The 21,596-nt window shown below is 38.7% G+C and overlaps 1 protein-coding gene across 16 annotated transcripts in view; it reads left to right on the plus strand.

The window, feature by feature from the left end:
* The window catches only part of DLG1 (discs large MAGUK scaffold protein 1), a 283,484-nt gene extending 275,462 nt beyond the window's left edge, over positions 1-8,022 (plus strand). For all 16 annotated transcript variants that reach the window (XM_065875942.1, XM_065875943.1, XM_065875944.1 and 13 more), the window contains 2 exons: positions 6,903-6,994; positions 7,916-8,022. In XM_065875942.1, the coding sequence (XP_065732014.1) occupies positions 6,903-6,994; positions 7,916-8,022 (199 nt within the window). The remainder of the gene's footprint in view (positions 1-6,902; positions 6,995-7,915) is intronic.
* Positions 8,023-21,596: the final 13,574 nt, after the last annotated feature.

Below are 21,596 nucleotides of genomic sequence, written 5' to 3' on the forward strand. Positions count from 1 at the left end.
GTGCTCAGATAGCTGATTCCTGCTTCTAATTGTGGAGGTGCAGACACAGAAGCAGGAAGCCATTGTTGCAAACCCCACTGCCACTGTTGCAGGGCCCCACCTCTCAGGCTGAAGTGACTTCTAGAGAGTTAATGGGCTGGTGCCTTTTTTCCCCCTCTTTTACGTTTTCTTTTTCCCATTTGGGAGCCAGACTAGGACGTTCACATATACAGGAGTATTCAGAAAGTCAACACACAGGCCCAGGGAAAGGTACGGGCTCAGAAAATATCTGAGAAGACCATACGTGTATACCTCAGGCTAATCCCTGGCATGGAGACATCCTATAACAATTTAAAACAAACAAAAAACCCTAAAGGAAGGAGAATTTTACCTCTAGCGTTATCACATTATAAGATTCCAATGTCCAGTATTCAACAGAAATTTATAAGGCATACAAAGAAACAAGAAAGTATGGCCTATTCAAAGGGAAAAAATAAATCAATAGAAACTGTCCCTGAAAAAGACCTAATGGCAGATATACTAGACAAAGACTTTAAGACAGCTGTCTTAAAGTTTCTCAGCAAACTCAAAGAAGATGTGGAAAAAGTCAAGGAAACAATGTGTGAACCAAATGGAAACATCAATAAAGAGGTAAGAAACCAAAAGGAAATTCTGGAGCTGAAAAGTACAAAAACTGAAATGAAAAATTTCATTCAAATTTTTGAATGAAAATTTCATTCAAAGAGGGATTCAAACACAGATTTGAGCAGGCAGGAACAAAGATTCGTCAAACTTGAAGAATGGAAATTATCAAGGCTATGAACAGAAAGAGAAAAGACTGAAGAAAAGTGAACAGATCCTAAGGAACCTGTGGGATACCATCAATCGGAAGAACATATGCATCTGGGAGTCCCAGTATTAGAAGAAAGAGAGAAAAGGCAGAGAGAATATTTGAAAAAATAATGGCTGAAATCTTCCCAAACTTGATGAGATACATGAATATAAACATCCAAAAAGCTCAACAATCTTTAAATAAAATGAACTCAAAGAGACCCACATTGAAACACGTTTTAATCAAACTATCAAGAGACAGAGACAGAATTTTGAAAGCAGCAAGAGAGAAGTGAATTATCACATACGGAAGTCCTTATTTCCAGTAATTTATGTAAGTGGACTAAACTCTCCAATCAAAAGACAAAGATGGGCAGACTGGATAAAAACACATGCAATCCAAAGACACAAACAAGTTGAGAAAGTAAAAGAGATATTCTATTCAAATAGTAACCAAAAGAGATCAGGAGTAGCTATACCAATATCAGACAAAGTAGACTTTAAATCAAAAAAGGTTATATATGACAAGAAGGACATTGTATATTAATTAAAGTTTCAATATGGCAAGAAGATATAACAATCGTAAACAGTTATGTACCTAATAACACATCATCAAAATATATGAAGGAAAAACTGACACAGTTGAAGGGAGAAACAGCTCTACAATAATAGTTGGAGACTTCAGTACCCACTCAAAATAATGGGTAGAACAACCAGACAGAAGATACATAAGGAAAGAGAGGGCTTAAACAACACAATAAACCAGATAGACGTAACAGACATATGCAGAACACTCTAGCCAGTAATAACAGAATACACGTTCTTCTCAAGTGCACATGGGACATTTGCCAGGGTAGACCATATGTTAGGCCACAAAAGTTGATTCTTCAGAAAGATCAAGAAAAATGACAAACCTTTAGGCAGACAGACTAAGGCAAAATAAGACTGAAACTAAACTCTGAGATGAACGTAGGGACATTACTACTGATTATACAGAAATAAAAAGGATTCTGAGAGTATTATGAACAATTGGGCACCAAAAATATGGGTAACCTAGGTGGACAAATTGCTAGAAACATAAAACCTTACCAAGACGAAATCACAAAGAAATAGAAAATCTGAATATACCTGTAACTATAGTAAGTTTTGTATACATATAACTTCTACACCCTATATTAAGAAAATTGAATCAGTAATCAGAAACTCCCAACAAAGAAATGCTCTGGATCTGATGGCTTCCCTGGTGAATTATAACAAACATTTAAAAGAAGAACTAATGCCAATCCCTCCTAACTCATTCTGTGTGACCAGCATTACCCTGATACAAAAGCCATACAAAGAAACTACAAGAAGGGCTTCCCTGGTGGCGCAGTGGTTGAGGATCTGCCTGCTAATGCAGGGGACACGGGTTTGAGCCCTGGTCTGGGAGGATCCCACATGCCACGGAGCAACTAGGCCCATGAGCCACAACTACTGAGCCTGCACGTCTGGAGCCTGTGCTCCGCAACAAGAGAGGCCGCGATAGTGAGAGGCCCACGCAGTGCGATGAAGAGTGGCCCCGCTTGCCACAACTAGAGAAAGCCCTGGCACAGAAACAAAGACCCAACATGGCAAAAATAAATTAATTAATTAATAAACTCCTACCCCCAACATCATCTTTAAAAAAAAAAAAAAAAACACAAGAAAACTGTAGACCAATATCCCTTATTAACATTGATGTTAAAATCCTCAACAAAATATTAGCAAACAATTCACCAACATATTAAGAGGATTATACACCATGAGCAAGTGGGATTTATTCCTGGAATGCAAGGATGTTTCAACATATGAAAATGGATCATTGTAATAAACCACATCAACAAAATGAAGGGGGAAATCACATGATCATCAACTGATGTAGAAAAAGCATTTGACAGTATTCAGCACCCTTTCATGATAAAAACATTCAACAAAATAAGAATAGAAGGAAACTATCTCAACATAATAAAAGCCATTTATGAAAAACTGACAGCAAACATCATTCTCAATGGTGAAAGACTGAAGGCTTTTCTTCTAAGATCAGGAATAAGGCAAGGATGCCTGCTTTCACCACTTCTATTTAATGTAGAACTAGAAGTTGTATCCAGAGGAATTAAGCAAGAAAATAAAAGCCATCCAAATTGGTAAGGAAGAAGCAAAATTATCTCTGTTTGCAGATGATATGATCTCATCTGTAGAAAACCATAAAGGCTCCACACAAAAGCCATTAGAACTAATAAATTCAGCAAAGTAGAAGTATGCAAAGTCAACATACAAAAATCAGTTACATTTCCATACATAAACAATGAACAGTCTCAAAAGGAAGTTACAAAAACAATTTTATTTACAATAGCATCAAAAAGAATAAAATACTTAGGAATTAACCAAGTAGGTGAAAGACTTGTACAATGAAAACTGTAGAATAGGGCTTCACTGGTGGCGCAGTGGTTGAGAGTCCGCCTGCCGATGCAGGGGACACGGGTTCGTGCCCCGGTCTGGGAGTATCCCACATGCCACGGAGCAGCTGGGCCCGTGAGCCATGGCCACTGAGCCTGCGCGTCCAGAGCCTATGCTCCGCAACGGGAGAGGCCACAACAGTCAGAGGCCCGCGTACCACAAAAAAAAAAAAAAAAACTATAGAACATTGCTGAAAGAAATTAAGATATAAATAAGTAGAAACACATTCCATGTTCATGGATTGGAACACTTAATATTGTTAAAATGTCAGTACCACCCAAAGTGACCTACACGTTCAATGCAATGCCTATCAAAATCCCAATGACATTTTTGCAAAAATAGAAAAATCCATACTAAAATTCATATAGAATCTCAAGGAACCCCCAAATAGTGAAAACAATCTTTTAAAAAGAACAAAAAAAATGGAAGACTCATACTTCCTGATTTCAAATTTTATTGCAAACTACAGAAATCAAAATGCTGTGGTACTGGCATAACAACAGAGATAAAAGACCAGGGGGAAGAAATGGTCAGTTGATTTTTGACAAGGATGCAAGACCATTCAATGAGGAAAGGACAGTCTGTTCAACAAATGGTGCTAGGAAAACTGCATATCCACATACAGAAGAATGAAGTTGGATCCTTACCTAACACCACATACAAAAGTCAACTAAAAATGGATCAAGGACCTAAATGTAAGACAATAAAACTCTTAGAAGGAGACATAGGACAAAAGCTTCGTAACACTGGATTTGGCAGTGATTTCTTAGATATGGCACCAAAGACACAGGTAACAAAAGAAAAAAAGGAAGGTTAGACTTTGTGAATATTTTAAAACTTTTTATATCAAACGACATTATCCACAGAATAAAAAGGCAACCCACAGAATGGGAGAAAGTATCTGTAAGTCATATGTCTGATAACAGATTAATATCCAGAATATATAGAAAACTAAAACTCAACAACAACAAAAATCTTGATTCAAAAATGGACACAAGACTTGAATAGACATTTCTCCAAAGAAGAGAAACAAATGGCCAATAAGCACATGAATAGATACCTATCATCACTAATCACTAGGGAAATGCAAATCAAAACTACAATGACATACCACCTCTCACCCATTAGGATGGCTACTGTCAAAAAAACAGAAAATAATTGCTGCCAAGGATGTGGAAAAACTGGAATTCTTGTGTACTGTTGGTGGGAATGTAAAATGGTACAGTTGCTGTGGAAAATAGTTATGGCACTTCCTCAAAATACTAAAAATCATAATTACTATATGATCCTGCAATTCCACCTCTGAGTATGGACCCAAAAGTATTGAAAACAAGGTCTTAAAGAGATATTTGTACACCCATGTTCATGTTATCATTATTCACAATAGCTGAAACATGGAAGAAACTCAATGTCCATCGACAGATGAATGGTTAAGCAAAATATAGTATATGCACAGAAAGGAAGGAAATTCTGCAATGTGTTACAACATGGATGAACCTTGCAGACATTATGCTAAGTGAAGTAAGTCAGTCACAAAAAGACAAATACTGTGTGATTCCACTTATATGAGGCACCTAGAGTAGTCAGAATTATAGAGACAGAAAGAATGATGGTTGCCAGGGGCCAGGGGGAGGCAAGAGTGCAGTTATTTTTAATAGGTATAGAGTTTTGGTTTTATCAGATGAAATGAATTATAGGGATGGATGGTGGTGATGCTTGCATAGGTGCTAATGCCACTGAAGTGTATACTTTAAAATGGCTAAAATGGTAACTTTTATACTGTGTATATTTTACCACAATTTTTAAAGTAATTTTTAAAGATCAGTGTAGTGTAAGACTCGCAGACATAGAAAACAAACGTGATTACCAAAGGGGACGGGGAGGGATGAAGTAGGAGTTTGGGATTAACAGATATACACTACTATACATAAAATGGATAAACACCAAGGACCTACTATATAGCACAGGGAACTATATTCAGTATCTTGTATAACTTATAATGGAAGAGAATCTGAAAAAGAATATATATATATGAAAAGAATAGATACGTATATAATAGAAACATTTTGCTGTACACCTGAAACTAACAACATGGTAAATCAACTATACTTCAATTTTTTTAAAAATCAGTGTAGTGTACCGCATTAACAGATTTTATGGGGAATTCCCTGGCAGTCCAGTGGTTAGGACTCGGGACTTTCACTGTGATGGCCCAAGTTCAGTCCCTGGTTGAGGAGCTAAGATTCCGCAAGCCACACGCCACAGCCAAAAAAAAAAAAACAGCTTTTAGTATAAAAAAATATCATTTTAGGGCTTCCCTGGTGGCGCAGTGGTTGGGAGTCCGCCTGCCGATGCAGGGTACACGGGTTCGTGCCCCGGTCCGGGAGGATCCCACGTGCCGCGGAGCGGCTGGGCCCGTGAGCCATGGCCGCTGAGCCTGCGCATCCGGAGCCTGTGCTCTGCAACGGGAGAGTCCACAACAGTGAGAGGCCCGTGTACCGCAAAAAAAAAAAATATCATTTTAATAAATGCAGAAAAAGCATTTGATAACATTAACATCTATTCATGACAAAAATATTTTGTAAACTATGAATAGAAGGGAATTTCCTTAATCTGATGAAGGTCGTCTACAAAATACCAAAGCAAACATCATATTTGATGATGAAACATTGAAAGCTTTCCCTCTTAAGTTGGGAGCAAACTTCCATTTATCCATCATCCAGCTGTAACATTAATTATCAACTGTGACCAATCTCGTTTCATCTATCCCCCCCACCTCCTTACCGCTCCACTCCAGATTATTTTGAAACAAACCGCAGACATTATATGATCTCATCCATACATCTTTGTATATATTTGAAAGATAAAATTCTTGATTAAAAAACATCACTGTGATGTCACACTAAAACATATATACATTGATATGTATAAAATGGATAACTAATAAGAACCTGCTGTATAAAAAAAATACGTACACATTGTAGAAGGTCCAAGCAATATGAACAAGCATAAAGAAGAAAAAAAATCACTATGTCACACTAAAACAGTAATTCCTTGATATCATCAGTTCATGTTTTCTTGATTCATAAGTTTTAATTGTTTTCAATTTGTTTGAATCAAGTTCCAAACAAGGTCTGTTTGTGACAGTTGGTTGTTAAGTCTTTTGATCTACAGATTCTCCCTTCATATCTTCTCTTTTTTCTGTTTATTTGTTGAAGAAACCAACTCATTTATTCTGCAGTTTTCCCCAGACTATATTTTGCTGATTGCCTTCTCATGGTATTATTTAATGTGTTCATGTATCCCCTTTACTATCTATAAATTGGTAAGTAGATCTGTAAGTCATATTTTAATATGAAATTTTCATCGAAGTCAAAACTGTCAAATTAATGCTTAGTTTTTTAGGCTGTCTTGAACTAATGCAAAAATGTGTTGAAACCCTTCTGTCATTCCAAGTAAAAAGCTACATAGTCAGTGACTGGATGTAGTTTTTAATGACGTTAAGATTCTCAACAGAGCTCAACTTTTCATGATTTTATATGTCTTCTCTCCTTTGTCATCCTTTTTCAAAAGTATTATAATGTAGTAATTACTAATTTCTAAATGTATTTGTATAGGGAAATGAATAAGCGTCTGACGGAAGAACAAGCCAGAAAGACATTTGAGAGAGCCATGAAACTGGAACAAGAATTTACTGAACATTTCACAGGTTGGCATGATGTGTAGCAGTGCCCTTTATGGTAGAATTTTGCTTTGGAGCCATATGCACTCACCCATTGAAATGGATTTTGAACTATGCCCACATTTACCAGTAGTAATAATAAGTGCTCTAAGTTCCAGAATAATTCATCTAATCTAGGTTGCAGTGATGAGGAATCTTGAAATTTAGTGTTTCTTAGGTTGTCGATGAGGATAGCGTGTACAGAGGAAAACATTCAGACTTGACTTCTTCAATGAAACTGACTTTTCTCTTATTCTTTATAAACTTTGATCTATTTTAAGATGTTATTTGTTTAAAAAGAGAAGAATAGGTAGCAATTCCCAAATTCATTTTATTCTTTAGATTATTCCTTAGGTATCTTTGGATAGGTTTTTGTTGTTGTTTATTGTTTGTTTGAAATAATGATTAGCTTATATTTGTTGTTCATATTAAGTACCATTAAGTGTCATGGTGTTGTAACCCATGTGTGTGTGTGTGTCTTTTTTTAAGGATTTTTAATAATTTCAGACTTACAGAAAAATCACAAGAATAGTACCAATTCTCATATACCTGTATTCCACAAATGTTAACATTTTACCACATTTATAATTTTGCTGAAACATTTAAGAGTAAGTTGCAGACAAATGCTCTTTTGCCTCTAATTACTTCAGTGTCTATTTCCCAAATACACAAAACAAAGTAAAAAATCACCAAATCTTGCTTTCTGATAAATTTTTAAAATAAATTTTTTTCTATTTTAAAAATAAGAAAATTCATGAAATGAGCCCTTTCTAAGCAAACAATACATAGATGGTATCTCTTCCTGAATGAGTATTTCTAAGATATAGCTTCTGCTGTCTTACCAACAATTGTAATGGTGAAGATAGACAATTTTAATGGAGGTTTCTGATTTTGTTTCTATCATTACAGCTATTATACAGGGAGATACGCTGGAAGACATTTACAACCAAGTGAAGCAGATCATAGAAGAACAGTCTGGTCCTTACATCTGGGTTCCAGCAAAAGAAAAGTTATGAGGACTGATGTTTCTCTTTTCCATAGTCTCATTTTCTCTGACATTTCTTTGCCCTTTCCTTCTGGAGTCTGTCTTCAATACTTCTTCCATGTTGAATCATATCCCACTCATCATGGTCTGCAGTTGCACTTATTTTTGACATCTTAGTGTCTCCTTCAAGTTGTAACATCTGTATTATTTTATCTCACTATTGGTTTGTGGCCATTTTTCACAAATGAAGATGGAATGGCCTGACCAGCTATTAATAGGATTTGGGGAGACGGGGAAATTGTGGTAATATTCCTTAATGTTTAAGGGAAAGTAACTTGAAGAGATTTTCAGAGAAGCTTTATATACATTCTTTCCAAATTTCAATATAAATGAAAGAAAAGTGGTTTTAATCAATGATTTAGTAAACTTTGAGCAACAATGCACGCTTAACTTTAATAGCATGGTTTGGCCAACATATTAGCTCTCAAGTCCTTTTCTCAATTGACTTATGTTATCAAAGCAAATATTTCATTACAGACAAATAAGGAAAATATGTTTTTTAATTTCAAAATTAATATCTGAGTTAACTTTAATAATTTCACAAGGGATATTCATATCTTCTTAAAGTCTTTTATTGTTTGAAGTTTTTTTTTTTCCTCCCAGTAGATTTGCTAGGAATAACAATGTCTAAATGTTTTTAATCTACTTGTGCAACACTATTTATAGTGTCTTACAAAAGTTCATACATAATGATCATCACATTTTCTGAATTGAGGCCATGTTTAGGTGCTAGGGGAGTTTACCTTTTACACATAAGGTTGAGAAAATTTCATAGACATAAATACAAAACAGACATTACAGTGATGATGTAATCATTATGGCAGTGGGAAAGGAGTCCAATTCATAGTCTAAAATTTTAAATGCATTCTTAGGGGTCAGATTTTAATGAATATTTTACCCACAATAACTGACTATTTTGTTATAATAAAATATATATATATAAATATATATATAACTTTCTTTAAACTCTGTAACTATGGGAATTATTTTCTTTACATAGTTGCACACACACAAACATATATATGTATATTTAAAATATATTTTTTTTCTTTTGCCACCTACTCTCTTGGTTTGGTTTTAAGTTAAATATTAATTGATTGGACTTTATCTTCCTTAATCGTGTGAAGTGAAAACAGGAGGATGGTGGTTGTGGAAAGAAGCCCTTAGGGAAATTAGGTTATACATAAAAACATGGGCATGTTCTCCTCTTTTCTATAAAAGTTTTCAAATGGTTCCTGGTTGGTTTTTTGTGGGTTTTTTTTTTTTTCGGGGGGGGTTGGGTGTTGTTCCCATTGTTCTTGTCATTGGGTTTGGATTTGGTCTCCACCTCTTTCCAGTTCTCCTTTCATTAACAGGCAAACAGGCAAAAACCTCATGTGTATGAGTGTTTTCCCCTCAGACTGTACACCTTTCATCTCTTGTAGCTGCTCTGCAGTAGAGTTGCACAGATCTTCATGGTGAGCAATTAAGAAATTTTAGTGAAAAGTAGATAACAATTTCAGAAATCAATTTCTCTGGTCTTTTATATTAATAATACTGTTTGGCTTCCCATTGCTTTTTTGGAGTTTATTAAATATGTGTTTTTGACAACCTCCTCATTACAGTTTCTTAAACAAATGAGTACTGGTTTGTAAAGAATTATCAACATTATCCATTCCATTTATGAGAAAGAGGAGAACAGCTAATAAACTTTATTGTAAAATCTGTATGTTAAATGTGTCTTGTATTCTGAAAGAAAAAATTATTTTACAAGCTAGCATTTTCTTGGAACAATTTGGGGCATCACATGATTTGTAAACTGAATTCAAGAATCATTAGGCAACCTAATCATATTTCTTCTGTAGGTTTTGGAATTGAATATGTTAACACATTGTAATATATACCACAGCTGTTACATGCTAATATAATAAGTTGTTTCCAAACATAAATAGATTAGAAGAAAACTATTGTAAAATGATCTCAAGAGCCTCAGAAATCACCTTATAGCAGGACCCCAGCATAAACCATTTTGAAGTATTTACTGGTCGAATGTTGTAAAATATCAAGAGGTTAAAAAATGACACCATTTATGTGTTAAAATGTATATTACATTGCTTTCTGAATGTCCTTGTTAAGTGATTTTTTGTAAGAAGATACTTTTGTGCACCTTTCTAGACTGTATAGAATTATTAATAAAAGTACTAATTGTTTAGTACTACTATGCAACAGACACTTTAGTATCATTTAATTTTTCAAAAGAAGTTAAGAATTACTGGCCGCACTATAAGGCTTAAGCAGAATCTCTTGGCCAAGATTACTTAGCTAGTAAATGACAGTGCTGGGTATTGGTATCGAAGTTTCTCTGTCCCAAGTTCTTTCTAATATACTATTATGCTGCCTCATTTTTCAGCCCCTACTGTGGAAGGCGCTATGACTTAAATTATGTTATGTTACTGCCCCTTTACAGATAAAAATAGACTTAGAAAAAAAAAAAAAAATAGACTTAGATGAAGGTTCTTACCCAGAGTCTCATAGTAAGTAAGGACAGACCCACAGAACAAGTCATTCCCATCGCAGCTGGAAGGACTGTTTCTGGGAAACAAGTCAGCCCAGCCCTGTCATAGTGACATACAAGGCAAGAAACTCTTTAGAACCAAAAATGGAACACTATTCATTAGGGGGAAAAGTCCACTATTCTAATACACAGGGAATAATACTATTTTGAATGTTTTATGAAATATTCCATATTTTTAATATGCTTCTTAATACCCTTAATTCGGCAAAAATAAAAATGCCTCTTAAATGTGACTACACGTCTTTGGTTGCTTTCCTATTCCATATCTGCTCAGGGCTCTTCAAAAAATGATAGGAGCGAGCTTGAAGGGGGGCTCATTCTAGCAGAATACACTCTGGTCAGCAAATACCTGCTGAACCACCACACAGTATTTAAACTCCAAACTTGGCAATTTGGGGACTTTACTAATGAGGAAAATTTGTTTTCTAAAGTACTAAACAGCTACCTTCTAAGATTCTGCCTTGAATACTCTTAATTTACAGGTGGTGAAACAGAAGCCCAGAGATCCCTGTGTCCTAATCAAAGTTGCACTGCAACCAGGAACAGAGCCAGGATTAGAGCCTTTAACTCCTGGCTCCTGGAACAGTAGTTTTTCTACCATTCCAGTTACTTTTCCTCCCTTGCTGTGAGCTGAATTTAATGGGCTTTTCAGTCCCTCGGGATGTGAATTATTGACTGAAAGAAAGTAAATATTAGTGAAATTAAGAGATTTTATTGAGGTGGTCGGATTTGAAAGATCAGGGAAAAACACAAATGTCACTTTTCTGACCCAAATTTAGATTATCTGGTTCAGTCCGATGTTGAAGATTCCATTGATCTCCCTCCAGAATTGCACAACATAGCTCTCATTGGTTTTGGCAGCAGAGTTCTATAATGTGAAGAATGTGGGATATGGAATGACTTGATTTGAATGCCAGCTTTACCACTTACTGGTTATGTAACGTTAGTTGGACAAGTCATGTCATCCCTTTTTCTGTTTCTCTGTAAAACGGAGATATTTTGAGAATCAGTAAGGTTACAAATAAAGGGGGCACCCTAAAAGTTAATTCCCTTTTCCTTGGAATCAGAAGCCTGGAATTGTTCCAACTCCCCTTGTATAGATTAACTTGAGACTTCATTTTGCCGTATTTTATTATATTATTTATTTATTTATTTTTGGCTGCATTGGGTCTTCGTTGCTCTGCGTGGGCTTTCTCTAGTTGCAGCAAGCGGGGGCTACTCTTCGTTGTGGTGCGCAGGCTTCAGTAGTTGTGGCATGCAGGCTCAGAAGTTGTGGCTTGCGGGCTCTAGAGCGAAGGCTCAGTAGTTGTGGCACACGGCCTTAGTTGCTCCGCAGCATGTGGGATCTTCCCGGACCAGGGCTTGAACCTGTGTCCCCTGCATTGGCAGGAGGATTTTTAACCACTGCACCACCAGGGAAGTCCCTTGCCATATTTTAAATGAGATTTGATTGACTATCTTGCAGGACTATTAATAAGGATTAAATAGAACAGTGTGTACAAAACACCAATCACAGCATCTGATACTTGACTCTCAATATCTATTCTTCCTCTTGCTCTGGAGTGTGTTTATGGTTGCAGAAGAGTGAGAAAGAAGAATATGGTGCACCATTCTTTATCCCTATAGAGAAATTTTGACAGACTTTTAAGAAATTATTTACATTTCAGTCTCTATAATCTTGTTAACTCATCTCTTCTTCTAAGGATTCCTACTCTTTGTCAAAGATGCTGTGATTGTGACCTACCGTAACTCAGCCTTAAACATGGAACTGGAAGACATCAAGATTTCATAAGCCATTCTCACATCTCTGTACAGTGTTAGACCCTACTGTCCCTAGCGATTCTCCAGAACATTAATTATTGAGAGTCTAGAAACAGGTCTGGAAAAAATTACTTAAATTGCCCAGATAAAATACATTGTCTTTCAATTTAAGAATAAAATAGTCACTACTTACTCACTGGTTTCTCATTCGTTTCCTACTACTACCAGCTCTTTCTCCATTCCACCCCCAAATATGGTTACCTAAGAACTGGCAAAACAAAGCCTGGTCCTCTAAACAGCATTGTGAACAGAATTGGTGGTCAGGTAACCTGGTATTATTGTTTGAGACATTTAGGAACAGGTACGAAACCTTACCAGGGAGAGTTTCACACTAGGATTTTTCTAGCCATTTCTGTCACCTATAGTAGTAGTAAACAGATATGTGAAGAATTAGGGGGATGAGACCGAAGGACAGTGAAGGCTGGAATTCTCTCTCACCCTCTCTCTTGTTTACTTTTTCTTGAAGTATAACATACATATATAAAATGCATTATTATAAGTGTACATATACCTCAGTGAGTTTTTACAAACCAGTGTTGTGTGTGTAATAACCAGCGTGAAGCTCAAAAAACAGAACGGGACCAGCACCGCAGGCACCCCTACCCCTCAGCTCACTTCCAGTCACTACTTCCTGCTGCAAGGGAAACCACTATCCTCATTTTCTTACTGTATATACGTCTTAGTTATGTACAGTAAAATGGTGTACAATTCTATGGGTTTTGAGACATGCATGGAGTTCTGTAACCACCCCCACAGTCAAGAATACAAGAGTTCCATTATCCCCAAAATTTCTCTTATTCTTGCCTCTGTGTAGCCAATACCCCCTCCAAACCCCAGCTCCTGGCAAGCACTGATCTTTCCTTAGTGCCTCTACAAGTTTTGCCTTTCCCAGAATGTCATACAAATGGAATTGTATCGTACGTAGCATTTGGAGCGTGACTTCGTTCCCTTAAGCAAAATGCATCCGAGATTCATCCCTTTTGCTGCAATAGTTGGTTAATTTTCCCTTCTGAGTAGTAGTCCATTTGTGAATGTGCTGCAATTCATTTATCCATTCACTGATTGAAGGACTTTGGGATTGTCTCCAGTTTTTCCCACTCTGCTTTTGTACTTCGTTACAACCATAGGCCTGCAGGAGCAAGGAGCGAAGCCAGCAATGGGCCTTGAATCTGACAGCCACAGCAGGCCCTCCCCACGCACACCTGTGTCTGCCGCGAGCAGCCATGCATTTTGGCAGTTGCACAGAAGCCTATCGTCCTAAAACAAACTTTAAATGCAGAATAATAGATCCCGAGAGCCTGTTTACAGAACAGACTTGTGCCTAAAGTAGGAGACTGCTAGAATAAGCGATTCAGGATTTGTAGAATTTCAAATTCCCGGGAATAACAGATGATTCAGCAGCTGGATGTGCCAGCTACTGGTGCCAGATTCTCCGTGTCCTAAGGGAAATGTAGTTTGTTTAGGACGGTAGTGAGCAGAAGGTAGTCTGAGCAACAAATGAAAAGAGCTAACTGTCAAACATGAAATTGTCTAATAGACTTACAATTCAGAAAACAGTCCGTGGAGACAGCCCTAATCTCAAGAAAATCTAGTTTGTTGAACACCCTAAGGACTGTAGTTTTTTAAATTATTAAACCACCAATTTTCGGGCTTCCCTGGTGGCGCAGTGGTTGAGAGTCCGCCTGCCGATGCAGGGGACACGGGTTCGTGCCCCGGTCCGGGAAGATCCCACATGCCGCGGAGCGGCTGCGCCCGTGAGCCATGGCCGCTGAGCCTGCGCGTGCGGAGCCTGTTGCTCCGCAACGAAAGACGCCACAGCAGTGAGAGGCCTGCGTACCGCAAAAAACAAATAAATAAAATAAAATAAAATACCAATTTTCTTTAGGTGGTAACCTCTCTGCATCTCTTTTCTTTTTAAATAATTTTATTGGAGTATAATTGCTTTACAATGTTGTGTTAGTTTCTGCTGTACAACAAAGTGAATCAGCTATATGTATACATATATCCCCATACCTCCTCCCTCTGGAGCCTCCTTCCCACCCTCCCTATCCCACCCCTCTAGGTAGTCACAAAGCATGAAGCTGATCTCCATGTGCTACGAAGCAGCTTCCCACTAGCCATCCATTTTACATTTGGTAGTGTATATATGTCAATGCTACTCTCTCACTTCCTCCCAGCTTCCCCTCCCCCACCCCGTGTCCTCAAGTCCATTCTCTACATCTGCGTCTTTATTCCCGCCCTGCCACTAGGTTCATCAGTACCATTCTTTTAGATTCCATATATGTGTGTTAGCATACACTATTTGTTTTTCTCTGTCTGACTTACTTCACTCTGTATGACAGACTCTAGGTCCAACCACCTCATTACAAATAACTCAATTCCGTTCCTTTTTATGGCTGAGTAATATTCCATTGTATATATGTGCCACATCTTTATCCATTCATCTGTCTATGGACATTTAGGTTGTTTCCATGTCCTGGCTATTGTACAGAGTGCTGCAATGAACACTGGTATATGTCTCTTTTTGAATTATGGTTTTCTCAGGGTATATGCCCAGTAGTGGGATTGCTGGGTCATATGGTGATTCTATTTTTAGTTTTTTAAGGACCCTCCATACTGTTCTCCATAGTGGCTATATCAGTTTACACTCCCACCAACAGTGCAGGAGGGTTCCTTTTCCTCTCCAGCATTTATGTTTCTAGTTTTTTTGTTGATAGCCATTCTGACCACTGTGAGGTGATACCTCATTGTGGTTTTGATTTGCATTTCTCTAATGATTAGTGATGTTGAGCGTCTTTTCATGTGTTTATTGGCAATCTGTATGTCTACTTTGGAGAACTGTCTGTTTAGGTCTTTTGCCCATTTTTGGATTGGGTTCTTTGTTTTTTCGATATTGACCTGCATGAGCTGCTTGTATATTTTGGAGATTAATCCTTTGTCAGTTGCTTTGTTTGCAAATATTTTCTCCCATTCTGAGGGTTGTCTTTTCATCTTGTTTATGGTTTCCTTTGCTGTGCAAAAGCTTTTGTTTCATTAGGTCCCATTTGTTTATTTTTGTTTTTATTTCCATTTCTCTAGGAGGTGGGTCAAAAAGGATCTTGCTGTGATTTATGTCATAGAGTGTTCTGCCTATATTTTCCTCTAAGAGTTTGATAGTGTCTGACCTTAGATTTAGGTCTTTAATCCATTTTGAGTTTATTTTTGTGTATGGTGTTAGGGTGTGTTCTAATTTCATTCTTTTACATGTAGCTGTCCAGTTTTCCCAGCACTGGGAAAGAGGCTGTCTTTTCTCCATTGTATATTCTTGCCTCCTTTGTCAAAAATAAGGTGACCATTTGTGTGTGGGTTTATTTCTGGGCTTTCTATCCTGTTGCATTGACCTATGTTCCTGTTTTTGTGCCAGTACCACATTGTCTTGATTACTGTAGATTTGTAGTATAGTTTGGAGTCAGGGAGCCTGATTCGTCCAGCTCCATTTTTCTTTCTCAAGATTGCTTTCACTGTTCCGGGTCTTTTGTGTTTCCATACAAAATTGTAAAATTTTTTGTTCTGGTTCTGTGAAAAAATGCCACTGGTAATTTGATAGCGATTGCATTGAATTTGTAGATTGCTTTGGGCAGTATAGTCATTTTCACAATGTTGATTCTTCCAATCCAAGAACGTGGTATATCTCCCCATCTGTTTGTATTGTCTTTGATTTCTTTCATCAGTGTCTTATAGTTTTCTGCATACGGGTCTTTTGCCCTCTTAGGTAGGTTTATTCCTAGGTATTTTATTCTTTCTGTTGCAGTGGTAAATGAGAGTGTTTCCTCAATTTCCCTTTCTGATTTTTCGTTGTTAGTGTATAGGAATGCAAGAGATTTCTGTGCATTAATTTTGTATCCTGCTACTTTACCAAATTCACTGATTAGCTCTAGTAGTTTTCTGGTGGCATCTTTAGGATTCTCTATGTATAGTGTCATGTCATCCGCAAACAGTGACCGTTTTACTATTTCTTTTCCAATTTGGATTCCTTTTATTTCTTTTCCTTCTCTGATTGCCATGGCTAAAACTTCCAAAACTATGTTGAATAATAATGGTGAGAGTGGACATCCTTGTCTTGTTCCTGATCTTAGAGGAAATGCTTTCAGTTTTTCACCATTGAGAATGATGTTGGCTGTGAGTTTCTCTCTGCATCTTAATTATTACTAATATGTGATTAACAGAAATGTAATTCTAGTGCAGTGTACTCAAAGAATCTGAACCAGAGCTGGGCCCCGATTGATTGGTTTGACCCTCAACATTTTTACATGCGGATGGCACACTCAGCCTTGTTGGTCTTTTCCATTCTTATCATAATATGACTTATTTCTCATGTGTGTGTTTTCAAAACAAAATTAGGTCATGCCTTTAAACTGGTTCTAGACTAAACCTTAGGAACTACTTGGTGTTTACCCAAAGTAGGAATAAAGCACTCGAGCATATAATCATCCCTACTTCTGCTATTTAGCTGTTAATGACAAATTTCATTTGGACAGTTTTTAACCACAGTAGAATGATTTTTTTTAAAACTATACAGAAGTCAGTGTGCAAAGCAATTAGCATGTGAAACAAGATATAGTGAATTTGCTGGTGGAAGGAAAGATTAGAACAAGTGATGTAATCTTTCTTTAGGATGTATAAAATTAGGTTCATTTACCTCACAGATGGGAGGGCTAAAAACAAGAGAAAGGTCCCATATGTTCCACACTATAAATCTCTACAGAAAGGTTTTCTAAGTCTTGTGAGAGGCATTTGAACAAAAATATCTACTTCCCTAGTGGTATTTAAGACTAGAAAGGATGTCTCTTGATGATAGGTCCATTTCTTTCTCTGAAAGTTCAGTACTTGGTTCAGATCTAGTTTATCTGACATTCCTCACTACTTCCTTACTAGGAAAAAGCTTTACTAACCTTTTAACTATTTTTCTCCCCGTGGCTAATAATAGTTGTATTTAATAGAATATTCTTTCCATCACCCAGGTTTTTAACTTCAGTGCTGCCTGACATTCTCTTCCTCAAATATCCAGTCGCTAGATACTATTGATTCTTCCTTAACATCATATTTTTTCTTGCTGTCATTTCCATCGTCATCACTGTAATAATCCAGGTCCTTAACCCACCCTCACCCTCAGGCCTGAATTATTGCAGTGGCCTCTTAAATCATCTCCCAACCTCTAATTGCTTCCTGGCTAATCCAGTCTGTCAGCCACCAGATGACTTTTCCTAAGATGCAGCTTGCATTGCGCATCTCCTCTCCTGCATGACCTTCATGGGTACTAAATCCAAACGAATCAATTGACCTGCATATATAGTTCCTGGAACATAATATGTGGTCAATAAATCACCTACCTCCCCAGTCGTCTTTCCTCACACGCCCCCTGCAGTGCTTGTCTTGTGGCTGGTGGTCATGCAGATTCTTACTGTGCTGATTGTTGTGTCCTCCCCACCCAAGTCCCCACCCTAAATCCCTCCTACAGAAGCCTTCCCAGTTATAGCCCTTGATGCCTGAATTCCTGCAGTACTTATTGGGTGTCCACTTAATACTGAGCATGCACTCTCTGTGCTGCCTTTACAGATTAGGTGGCCTTCACCTTGTATTCCTCTGCCCCAGTGAAGTGCCCAGGGCAGGTGATCAGGGCACACAGCTCCTCTACTTGTCCAGAGCCTGCCAGCCTCTGTACAGCATGGTCATCTTCACTGCTGTGGTTTTTAATGGGCTGAAAACAGACTTGTATAAGTGTTGGCAATGACTTCATTTGCAAATTGGTAGAGTTGGGGGCATGGAGTAGGGGATGAGAATGGATAAAAAGGTCTGACTATAAATCTCTAAATTAGCTAAAAGTTTTTGTTTAATTATAGTCCTTTCCTTTCTGGTTCCTGGAATAACAATCTCTCTCCCTGAACATGCTTTGTGACATTTTTTGTATAAATTTTATCTTTCTTGTGCATATGTTTTCATTATAAGTCATCTGAAACCTCCTCGGAAGTAGCTGGGTATGAATAATTTCTCTGAAAGTCTTATTGACAGAGCCAAATATAGTCTTCTTGATTTTATTCTTTAGCCTCCCTTTATACTGGTTTCCACTCAGATTAAATCTTATATTAATCTGAGTTAATAGATGGAGATTTCTTAATGGCTTTAAATCTGTATCTCCAGAGTTAATCTTGGAGCCTTCTAATCTTCTTCTAAATTTTAAAGTCTGGACCGCAAGGAGAATTCTCAGGGGGGAAAAAAAACTTCTGTGGTTTGATCATTAAAATAATAAACTGAGCTCCAGGATGAGAGACCTACCCTTGAATGCAGGTCTGACACCTGGTGGAGCCTTTTCCACCCTTCATTTTACCCATCTCTGAGGAAGAAGCATTTTCTCTTTTCCTTTGAAGATCACCCTCTGCTTGTCCTCCTGGTCTTATTCCTCATATCTTCTTCCGTTACCCTCTTTTCCTGTACTGTTATTCTCCTTCCTCCATGGGCTACTTGTGCTCTGACTATATGATCAAATTTCTCCTATACTATAAAAACTTTCCCTTGACCCCAAATCTCCTGAAAACAACCCCTCTTCCTTTCTTCTCTTCCTTTCCTAGCCAAATATCTTGAAAGAGACACACTGTCCACTTTTCACTTAAATAATATTTATTGAGTGTCTACTTATCCCAGACATGATGCTAGACATTGGGAATGACGGCAGACAAGACACCACCCAGGCTCTTGTGGAGTTCAGCCTCCTGTCCAAGGCTCAGCCCTTGCCATGCCACTGAAACAGCTCAGACAAAGCTTCTGGGGACCTAGTCCCCAAATTCTGTGGCTCTTCTCAGCATCCCCCTCCAGCAGTACGAGACACCTTAACAATGAGTAGTAATGTCCTCAAACCTAATAGCTCACACTTAGAAATCATCCTCCCTGTTCAAGGCCCTGTGATGAGTACAGAGAATCTGCCTTTGAAAAGCTTACACATAGAATATCATGTAGCCCAAATACACAGGGCTTCCCCTAAGTCCCGTTTCGTAGGGAAAATACTTTTAGAGAGGCAAAAGCTTTTATTCACAAAACTTGCTTAATATGCCTACCATTGATCTCAATATACAAATTCAGATGTATTAAACAGCAAATACTTGGGGAGTGACATCAGTAATATCCTTTTATAACACATTTACTGCTGCAAATGTTCACCATTCCTGATTTCTCTGTGCATACCAGCCCTTCCAAGTGTCCCCCAGAATAAAATTTGTCTGGACTTTTTCTTAGTCATAGGCCTGAAAACCCATAGAAATAGAAAAATACAAGTTATGGTTTGTTGAAATGAAAAAATATGAATTTTCCTAAGATTCTGGGTAAAAGAATTGTTCGCATTTTGCTGTCTCATTAGCCCCCATATCTGCCAATACAGGTTCTCTGCTCCCTGTCAAAGGCCCCCTCTTCTTTCTGAGTCCCCAGAGGCTATCTTTAGTGTGTTCCACCCAATAGCATCTGCTACTGTTCCTGAGTTCCATGACAAGCAAGCTCCCAAATCCTTGGAGAACCAGAGCTGTGTCTTTGGTAGAGAAGAGCTCTCTGTATTTCGTATTATGGAATAGGGTCAGGAGGTCCCAAAGCATTGTTGCTTAGGCCCCAACATCTTACGGAAGTGTTAGTGAAACCAGTTCTTATATTTTTTATACTCTCCCTCTAACCTCAGTATGAGTCCAGAATGGGGACCAAACTATCCTCAGTGCTTCTGCCCTCTATAAGGCTATTCCTGGGTTAAACTACTCTCACTGCATCCCACCCACTCCTCTGATTCACCCAGGTATGTCTGCACCCCAGAAATAGGATCCAGGCTCCAGCTGAGGCAGAGTTCCCCATTACACACAGGTATCAATACAAAGCTATGTCCATGCTAAGGCCAGGCAAATGGGCCTGATGTAGAAGCCCCTGGAGCCCAGCAACAGCTAGTTCCCTGATGAGCCACAGTTGAGGAATGACTCCTGAGAGATAGGGAAAGGACCCATTGTGAAAGAGCTCACCCAAGCTCTTAGCTTGTAGCTGTTTGACTCCTTATCGGTGTCACCAGGAGTTTTACTACAGGAACGACTTAATGAACACAAATCCTGCCAGTAACTTCTGGTTGTTCCTGAGTGTGACAAAGTGCGCCTCTTCATCCTCATGGGGTGAGGCTTGCTAAGGACACCTATTTATTCCATCCCCTTAGGACAAGCCACAGCCCTTCTGCCAGGGCCACCTACTATCTATTCATGCAAATTAGAAAGAGGTGCCCCTCCTTCGGATGGATCCAGCTGGGGATGAAAAAACAGCTTCCACCAAACATGCCCCCCTCAGATTCTCCAGAGCAGACAGCTACTGGGGGAAGAAGAATGGCACATCAGAGCCATCATGACCTGCCTTTTACAGGGGAAACAAGCCCAGAGAGGAGAACGAACTTGCCCAAGGTCACACAGTGAGTCAGTAATAACAAGAGTACAGCTCAGGTCTCCTAAAGTCCAGCCCATGTAATGTCCACAGATCATCTCAGGGTGTGATAAGCAGCAGTTTCATGGCCCAATCGGAGGACCCAGGGCTCCCTTCCCCAGAGAGCAGAGCAGGCTCAAGGACTGACAATCCCAGACCCAAGTTCCCTTCTCTCTCACTCAGTGTTCTTTTTACACATGTCCTCTACCCAAGACAGGGAGGAGCTCATTCCTGGGTCCTCATGGGGGTGGGGGAGTGGTGGCGATGACAAAAGATGAGGACATAACTGGATCACTGAGTAACCGTTTCTGCAGTCCAGTCCCCTCGTCCCCAGTACACATGCAGAACTGCACTTCTGGGCCACAAAAACAGTGCTTCTTAAACCCTGCTGTGCACCAGAATCAAAAACATAGATTGGGGCTTCCCTGGTGGCGCAGTGGTTGGGAGTCGGCCTGCCGATGCAGGGGACACGGGTTCGTGCCCCGGTGCGGGAAGATCCCACATGTCACGGAGCGGCTGGGCCCGTGAGCCATGGCCACTGAGCCTGCGCGTCCGGAGCCTGTGCTCCGCAACGGGAGAGGCCATAACAGTGAGAGGCCCGTGTATCGCAAAAAAAAAAAAAAACAAAAAAAAACATAGATTGTTGATTGTCTTCCCCTAAAGTTTTTGATTCAGTGGGTCACATGTGGCCTCAGAATCTGCAC

This window comes from Phocoena phocoena, chromosome 4, assembly GCF_963924675.1.
Source record: "Phocoena phocoena chromosome 4, mPhoPho1.1, whole genome shotgun sequence".
Classification (NCBI taxonomy): Eukaryota; Metazoa; Chordata; class Mammalia; order Artiodactyla; family Phocoenidae; genus Phocoena; species Phocoena phocoena.